General features: G+C 33.7%; 1 protein-coding gene across 1 annotated transcript; it reads right to left on the bottom strand.

The window, feature by feature from the left end:
• Positions 1 to 598: 598 nt before the first annotated feature.
• On the bottom strand, positions 599 to 8,441 carry LOC137820402 (UDP-sugar pyrophosphorylase 1). Its single transcript, XM_068624475.1, has 17 exons — positions 8,123 to 8,441; positions 7,930 to 8,034; positions 7,727 to 7,843; positions 7,441 to 7,581; positions 7,068 to 7,158; positions 6,543 to 6,670; positions 6,148 to 6,219; positions 5,946 to 6,010; positions 5,587 to 5,647; positions 5,363 to 5,480; positions 4,340 to 4,464; positions 4,030 to 4,106; positions 3,005 to 3,110; positions 2,777 to 2,836; positions 2,411 to 2,491; positions 1,699 to 1,938; positions 599 to 1,073 (listed from the first exon to the last, which is right to left on the bottom strand). The coding sequence occupies exons 1-17, from the start codon at positions 8,168 to 8,170 to the stop codon at positions 906 to 908; spliced, it is 1,803 nt and encodes a 600-aa protein (XP_068480576.1). The 5' UTR covers positions 8,171 to 8,441; the 3' UTR covers positions 599 to 905.
• Positions 8,442 to 9,082: the final 641 nt, after the last annotated feature.

The following is a 9,082-nucleotide window of genomic DNA, read 5'->3' as shown; positions in this document are numbered from 1 at the left end:
GTTTATTTAAAATAAAATAAAAAACAATTTTTTAAAAGTAACAGATGTGATAAGCTTTTCGAAATAGCTTATGACTTTAATTGGAATCGAAATTATGTTTGGCTTTGACTATTTTTGAAAACTAAAACAAAATATTAAAGTACTTCTTCAAAATATTTTTTGTTGAGTAAAACTGTAACAAACAAACCTATAATCTTTATTAGTTTACTTATTAAAAAAGCTATTTCCTTAAAAAAAAAAAACTAAACTGCCAAATAGGTGTAAATAATGATAACATTTGTCAAGAAAAAAATTATATACTTAAAAAATAATCTATTTTGATTATATTAGGAATATAGAAAGAAGGAAAAAAAACTTGTATAAAGTAGCAATATCTCCAATTATATTTAAAGTTCAACCATAAAGACATATACATTTAATAAAATACATAGTAGCAGAATAAAAGTTTAATAAGATGGAAGAAAAAGAGGTAAAAGTAATAAAAGAGTGAGAATAAGCTTTTTTGGAAAAAATGTCAGCGTGCGCAGACTAGCTTGCTCTCGGGGGAAGTAGCAGATGCGTTACATTTCAAAACAATTATATATTTTGGGATTTAAGATAGAGTAGAGATAAAAATGAAATTGAGTATTAAATATCCTTACAAATTTTTGCCCATAGGATGCAACAAAACAATAAAAATGAACTCAGATTCTTTACACATTGAACCAGGAATGTAAAAAATAGTTTCTCTAATCAAAGTGGGGACAAAACTTATGAACAAAATAGTACACCAAAGGCTAGGAGATAAGAGAGAAATTATGCAAAACTTCATATGACAGAAGAACCAAAGAGTGGAGGAAGGACATACAAATAATAATGAATGATGTAGAATGAAAGCTAAAACATCTTTGCCAGAGCATGCATGTTCAAGCCTTCAAGTGAAATTTGCCGGGCTCAGAGTATTTCGTTTCCAGCTGCTCGGCTTTGTTAAATTTAAAACCCCTGATTCTCAATACCTCAGGCTCCGTCGTATCTTTATAGTCTACAGTTTCAAGGATCCAACCATTGTTTTGAACAGAACCACTCACGTTTACCTAATTTTTTAAAATAAATTCCAGCCTCAGTTTAAAATATTCAACATACAGTAACATGTGCATCAGTGGTGGAGTATAATAATAAAACTAAGAATGGGAAACACTAGATTATGTGCAATTATTGGAGTACGAAATTTTAAGTTGGGAATTTAGTGTTCAGGAGATTCATTTTTTTTAAGAATGTCTTTCATTTAAATTGCGAGAACAGGATTATTTAGTTGGGTAATAATTAAGAAAAGCTAGACTCAACTAGTTTCATGGATTGCTATGTAATTTGAGATCTCAATCTATGTTATACTGTTGAAAATTGAAACTATATCTCCTGTAATTATCTTTTGAATTATCTTCTTAGTACACCCCATTCTACATCTGTGTTATCAACTATGGCTAAAATGTTTTTGACTATTCAACAAAAGTTATCTTCCAACCTGGCACTGGCACCCATGAGAAAAAGCATATCTGGTATGGATAATTAGAAGTATAGTAGATAATAGTGAGGTGAATGAGGAGGTGCACACTCTAGTAATGTCTGTCATACATCAAATGGTAACTGGTCCTCTCAAGCTATTAACATGCAACTCAGGAAAGAAAAAAATAAATTTATTGATAAATTGTATTGCCATACCTCTGCATCATCCACAGCATCAATGATGAGAGCCCCATCTAAGGACAGATTTTCAATAAAAATATTTTGACCCTTGATGGCCAGTGTAGACCTTAGGGAAATGGAGCAATTTCCACTGACTTTGCTCTTAATCCGAGAAAAAGTTAGACCCCATTTGGGTTTCCACGTGACGCGAGGCCAAACTTCAACCTCTTGGCCATTGAAAACCTGCAAAACTGGCTCTGCTACTTGGACACCGGCCTGGCAGGAGAAAAATGCGGGGTTAGCTACTCAGTTGTCTGATGTAGGCTGTAGTTCTAACAATTGGCATCTCAGGGTTAGACAAAAGCACTAATGAGGCAAGACGAGACCTTATAGATATACAGACATAGGAATTCTAAAATCAACCTGGAGACAAGTTAGATCCTCGGAGTTGGAATAACATTCGAAGCAAAAATAACTGTATATAGCAGGCCCCCTATTATAGCCATGTGAGAGCTTCATTGGCAACAAAACAATCTTATAGAACTCTCCTATATAGTTCATATAGAGTTCTAAAAGGAATTCAATTCTATCACAAATACCTTAAAATTACCTAAAATAACAAGCCGATATTTTCAAAACTAGTGCCTATAATTGCAATAAAATAATAAAAAAATCAAGACATTTCTAATAACAAAATAAACCAACGCGTCATGGCATTCAAGACTTGAGGGTAAAAGCACTACATTACCTTTTTGAGAATAATGCTATTTGCACGATAGATTGCCATTTCTCCAGAGGTTGCACTATGGTATGGATTTCCTTTCGGCACCTTCAGTAAAATTAGCAAAATAAATAACAAATATTCTCTCTCTTTTAAAACTTTTGGCGAATTAAGATAACATTATTCAAAATCTCTACCATCAAGATAGCATTTCAAATCCAAATTTTTTAAATGCATACAAACTTATGGTTAGACCTTTCCAGTCTACTCCAATTAAGAATTGCATACACTTCAATAGGGAATCAAGGGCTCAAAACGCATTTTTCCTCTATGTCTCTTTTTATCAACTTTCTTTCTCCATGCAAAATTAGTGTATTACAATTTATGTTGTACCTTAGCAGCATCCTCAGCATTATTCTTCACCGGTGCATAAGCAAACCATGTTTCCATCACCTACAAGATTACATAGGACAGGTTAGATAACAACCAAACATCCATAACAAAGTAGCATGGACGGACTCCATCTGTAGCCTAATAGGTTAAGTCCAAGGATGGGACAGCCAAGCTCGATAAGCAATGATTTGCTAAGATTTATACACTGATCTCGAACAGATAATTTACCGTGAACCCAACCCTGGCAGATGGGGGCAATGTTTTTGGATAGTCTTGCATCATACATTCAAGTCGAGTTGAGGACTTAAATGAAGTTTTGCTGGCATCTTTATATCTGCAGTAAGAAAATATAGCATGATGATGTAACATTGACAATATAACAGTAAGAAGACATGTCCCATAAGTTCCTTAAGGTGTAACAGTGCTTTACAGAACTACAATATGACTAAAATTGATGTTACTTATTTATAATTATGTCCACATCAATATCAATAAACTAAATGAACTTTAGGAGGCTGGTGAATTCAGCTAATAATGAACTACCAGTGAGAAGTAATAAAGGTACACCCTGATCACACAACTAGTCATCTGAATAAACTTTTTGATAGAAAAAAGATCTAGGGCTACTCGTGCGAGTCACTGAAGAACACTAACCAAGGAAGGGGAACCTTAAAGGGGGGTTTCCGATCATCTAGACTAGAACAGATAGTGCGCGAGAAGAGAAACAGAGAGAAGGGTGCAGAGAAACAAGGTATGTGTATTTTGATTGATCGTAAGAAAACTCAATACACGTATGTTTTGTTTATATAGGTAACGATGTAAAACCTTTTTTTTTAAATGTATAGAGGGCAGAAAATTAAACCAGAGCATGTTTTTTGTAAACTGGTCACAAAGATTGAAGCATCCTGAAACAAAGTGTTACAACAAAAAAGGTATATTGACACGTGCACTTTGTCACATTACTTTCAAAATGAGCAAAATGATCCTCAAATCAAACTTATTGAGTTGTGCACTTTTGCTCCAATTCCACCACAACTGTTTAAATAGATCCTAAAATAAGCAGATAGTTGACACATGCACTTTTCCATCCCTTTTATTAATAGTTGTGAAAGAATTGAAGTGAACAACTAAATAAGTTTACGCACATTTTAAACATTATGAATGCAACAAGACCAAAGCACACATGGTCAAATTACGGGAAGGTTTTTAGAATTTTCCCAAATAAAAAGTATAGTATGAGAAAGAACAATTACTTTGGGTTAACGAACTCCTGTATGGCACCTCCTGTTTTTGAGAGCTCTTCAATGTAAGGACCAAGCTCTAAAATCAACTGTTAGAATAAGATATTGTTACTATGCAATCATGGCATAGTTCAGCTAAATAAGGACATAATTAGAATGATACAATTATAACTAAGCCATGGTTATCACAGCCATGTGGTGTTTAAGAGCAATGCAGATAAGCATAATAACCATCCCAACAACAGATAATCGAAAAGGCAAATTCCATGAGAGTGAGGAGTTGGGGTGGGGGGAGAAAGTTGAAGTACGAAAAAGAGGTTACTTGGTTAATATTTCCAGGAAATGGGGAGTAGCCAGTCTCACAATTCACATCACCTTCAGGGTATCCACTTGCTCTTAGAAGAGGATCTAGCTGATTGTACTCCACATTTATCACCATAGACCTCCCTAATAATGCATTCAAATTAATCATCAATAAATGTAAAAATACAAATTCAGGACACTGACGTAATGAAGTCAAGATAGAGATACATTTTTTATATAATATTAATATATATTTGAATAAAACTATAAAGCATCCAAAAGTATAAGAAATACTACTTTAAAAGTCTCGTTAAATTGTAAAAATACGTGGCAACATATTACTTTAGCTGCAGACAATTGTTCTGGATTTCAAACTCTGAACTCACTTCAAATATTTTGTTTTTCTCAAAGGAAAGGATCTCTCCCAGTAACCATTGAATTAAATTTGGTAGCATTTTCAATCCTTGTGAGAAAGAAAAATGAGTGGCGCTGAGATATGGAGAGAATGAGAGGGATGAAAAAACTGTTAACATTTAATTTTCACAAATTTACCATTCGACAATGTGAAGTGTATCAGTTCAAGTGAACACATGGAAGATCAGTATCAATCTGTTTCAGCATTATGAATACCTATGAGTTATCAAAGCAGATACTATACTCATATTCAATTATCATCTTTGTATAACAGTCGGTTAAAGACAAGATTTCCTAATAATGCACAGTATTATTTACAACTTTTTTACCAGTCACAGAAAAATGCAAGCGGTTCACATGACCAACCCTACATCAATATCAAGTTCAATCATATAAACTATCTCTCTTCCACAAACTATCATTCTTCCACAAACTATTATTAATTATGATAAATAATAATATATTCATTAAATTTACAGTTTCTAATTACTTTACAGGTAAGAGAGAAGTTATATCCCGCTGTGACATGCACAAAAAGCAATCCTATTATTCACACCCAAATTAATAACATTAAGTCCAGAATCAGCATTGCTTTCTTTGTCTATGAGGGATGAAACAATTAGCTTACCATCAGAGTGAGTGAGTCTGGTGATTCCACCAATAGCTTCTTTTGCTTTCCGAGGTACTGCAAGAGAGTTAACATTGTACTGTTTGGAAGCACTGACACCCAGTGCTGCTGGAATTGCCTGTATCCTCAAATCATGAGGCAAGGAATATTTAAAATATATTGATAGACAAACCAAGTGCGTCTGAATCTAAATTCAGAAAGTACGAAATGTGAAAATAACTAACCTTGAACAGAAGCCCATTTGTATCTTGAAAAAATAGAACCCATTTTAACCCAGCATCATACCTAACAAATGAAAATCATTATATAAAATTATAAATATATAAGTCTATGTTAGAAGTATACCCTTTGCGCTTCTAATTTCTTGGATTTCCAGAATACAATCCCATCAATTTACAGAATTGAAAATCAATATTTATAGATTTACTTAATAGTTCTTTGGGTGTGCTCAAATATATTCAGAGTATTCTTTAAATTATTTAGAAACATGTATTGAATTTTTTTCAAATGTACAGCATAGAAAATATGAAATTTGCGACACCCAAGCTGACCCTAAAAGATAAATGGACTGTTGAAGTCATACCATACGTTCAGAATCCCACTTGAATAAAGAAGTGAATGCACATCACCATGCCCATGAGGTTTTGTCTACGCAAAGAGAAATGGTCAATAGATTGCACTTAGTTTGAGAATTTAACTGAGGTTAACAGAATACATTTCATTCATTACTTTTTGCTAAATAAACTTCCCAGTCACAATAATACTGGAACCCTGCATATCACTACCTGAATTCTGTACTTGTTTTGTTGTTCCAATGCAAGCCTGGCATCATTATCTTCTAAGCATGCAACTTTTTCCTGAATTACAAGGTTAAGAATTAATTAAAAAAACATCAAACATTATTTTTTCAATTTAGTTCCTAAATGAAAAATCTATTTGTTTTAGTTCCAACATGAAAAAAACCTTTACAAATTGATCCCTGAGGTTTGTCAAAGTTATAATAATATTGGATTTAGCACCTGTACTTCACACCATTTTTTTTGTTTTTCAATTTGGTCCCAAAAGGAAAAAAAATTCTGATACCCTTATAACTTTAAAACATGATAGGGATTAATTGTAAACAATTTTTATGCAAGGAACAAAATGAAGAGTTTATCCAAACAGACATCAAAAGACATACCTGCTTTAAAAGTGTCACTTGTGTGGGTTGCATACCAAAATAAGAATTTGATTCTAATAACTCTAAAGTACGTCCATGAGTGTCATCAGATGTCATAATAGCAAGAGGAATCTGTGTTTGGGATTCACCTAAAAATTGAAGACTACACACATTACTCCAAAGGATTTTGAAATATGATAGTTAACATTAATAACCACAAGAGACTGGACTATTTTTTGTATGAGAGGCGGATTTAAAGGAAAATCTTAAGTAATTGACGACATATTGCAACAGCAGAAACTATGTTCTAAGAAAAAATTACCAGAAAATGTTTTCTAGGAGGAAGCTGTTTTCTACAGGGAAATTTTCAAAAATCAAGTCATGTTCTAAAATTTTATGCGCAAAAGTTATTTTCCGTCAATACAAATGGACTCTGGGTCATCTGAATTGTGTATAATTTAAATAAGCTATTGATTGTCTGAATTAAATAGTTACATGCACCATCAATTTTTCTTTTTGCTTTACCACATAAGCAGCTGATACTACCTTGTGAGCTGGCATCTTGAAGAGCCAATATAGATTCAATGTAATGTTGTATGAAACAAGTTCCAGTAGTGGTTTCTGCAGGAAGAGCAACCTGCAAGAGGCAACGGCTACGATTAAGATTTACGAATCAGGAATTAATCTAAATAAAAAAAGCTACTTTCTCTTTTATGTAAACTCAAACTTTCTTAAATACATATATGCATCTACCACATTACAATACTCTGCTTTGGGAGGAGGGTAAAGAAGATTACTCTATCATCGAGGTAAAATAAAAATCACTAGAATAATCGCTCCTCTAATCAGTGTTTACATCCGCATTACACACAATAGCATAGCAACAAAAACAACGATGACACAGGGCGACAAGGCATACCTTAATCCCACTGTATCCTAAACGCTCACCAAGACCACCAGCAACAAGAACAAACGCAGCTTTGCGAGCTTCATGCACACCTGTTTCCTCAAAGTTGATGTAATTCTCATCACCAAAAGTCAAAGTCTCACCCGTTGGAACCTTCAAAATCACCACCAAACAGTGTCACGCATTTTTCCACGGTTAAACCGAGAATTCGAACGTTATTACAGTAGAATGTAGTACACTTTATAAGTGCAATGTTGAAAACAAGAAGCATATAAAAACCAGGTTTGTTAAGACTTACGGAAGGAGTGAAGCCATCGTAAGGGTTGTTGCCAGCCTTAGAATCAGCCAAGAGCCGTTTGGCGTTTTTGATGTATGATTCTAAACCGCCAGGGTAACTCGAATCGAGCAGAGTCAGCTAATGAAAACGCAGCGTCGTTTAGGGAGAGAATGAACGAAGGAAGTAGCAGATCTATTCAATTGAATTGAAGGAAGAAAAAAAACCTGGTCCAAGAACGCTTTCTTGTGGTCGTCGTCGACGCCGGGAGGAGGCCAATCTCGAAACAGGTGGTCTTGCCCGTTCTCCAACAGCATCTTCACCAACTCTTGCTGGATGAGTCACCGAATCAAAATTCAGAAGCATTCGTCAAATATGAAAATAAATAGGAAAATAGAGAAACAGAGAGAGAAACTGAACCTGTTGAGTAGAGAGAAGGTTGAGGTTCTCGCCGAGGGAGGAAGCCATGGTTGGAAGCGGAAGGTGGTGGTGTGAGGGGACACAAGAACACAACAAACATCAAAATAAATGCAAATTCTATTCTTTTATATTCTTAGGATTTTTTTATTTTTTTTTTCAGATTAGTTGGTGAACCGGCGGTGCCGGTTTGAGTATGTGGATCTGAGTCTGATATCCAACACCGTCAACTTCAGTTCTGACCGGAAGACACGGGTCACGGTCAGTTAGTTAATGAACCCACACTCCCATCACTTTTTTTTCTCCTAATGTTATTAAGATTATCCATTCTTCTGAGTAACAGTACACAAGATAAGTCTGTTACTCATAAATAACTAAAATTTTCGTATAATAGAAAACAGAAAATATTTTTATGTTTTATTCCTGAAATATGGAATAAATCTTATTTTTTCTTCGAATTGAAAAAAAATATTTTAATATTTTAAATTTCAAAACAAAGTCAAATGACATTAACAAAGTGGTAAAAAATTGTGATATGATATATTAATTTTTCGACGTGTGTCTTTTCTTCAACGTGATGTTATAATCTCGTCAATGTTTTACTTTATCAAAATTTTCAAAACAAAATATTTTTTATTTTATTTCTTTTACCTTGCAAGTAAAAAAAACATTTCAGAATTTTAAGAATTCAAAACATAGTTGGTTTTGCTCACAATTCTCTTTTTTTGTGTTGGTTTTCAGTTTGAACAATTCTAACGAACTCTTTACTCTCTTTTTTCTCCCCACTTTAGACATAGAGATTTTTTTGGTTTAAGACTTTAGCATAAAGCTATCACTCTCTTTATTTGTTGCTTTAACTTCTTTTTTTTATGAATAAAATCACTTTCTTTCTTTAACAGAGTAAAAGCTTCTATTTTTTTTGTCTACATAAGTGTACTTGTGCAGCATGTCAAAATTCCTGTA

This window comes from Phaseolus vulgaris, chromosome 9 (genome assembly GCF_000499845.2).
Source record: "Phaseolus vulgaris cultivar G19833 chromosome 9, P. vulgaris v2.0, whole genome shotgun sequence".
NCBI lineage: Eukaryota > Viridiplantae > Streptophyta > Magnoliopsida > Fabales > Fabaceae > Phaseolus > Phaseolus vulgaris.
Note: the sequence above shows the minus strand (reverse complement) of the source record. Positions and strands in the feature narration are given on the sequence as shown.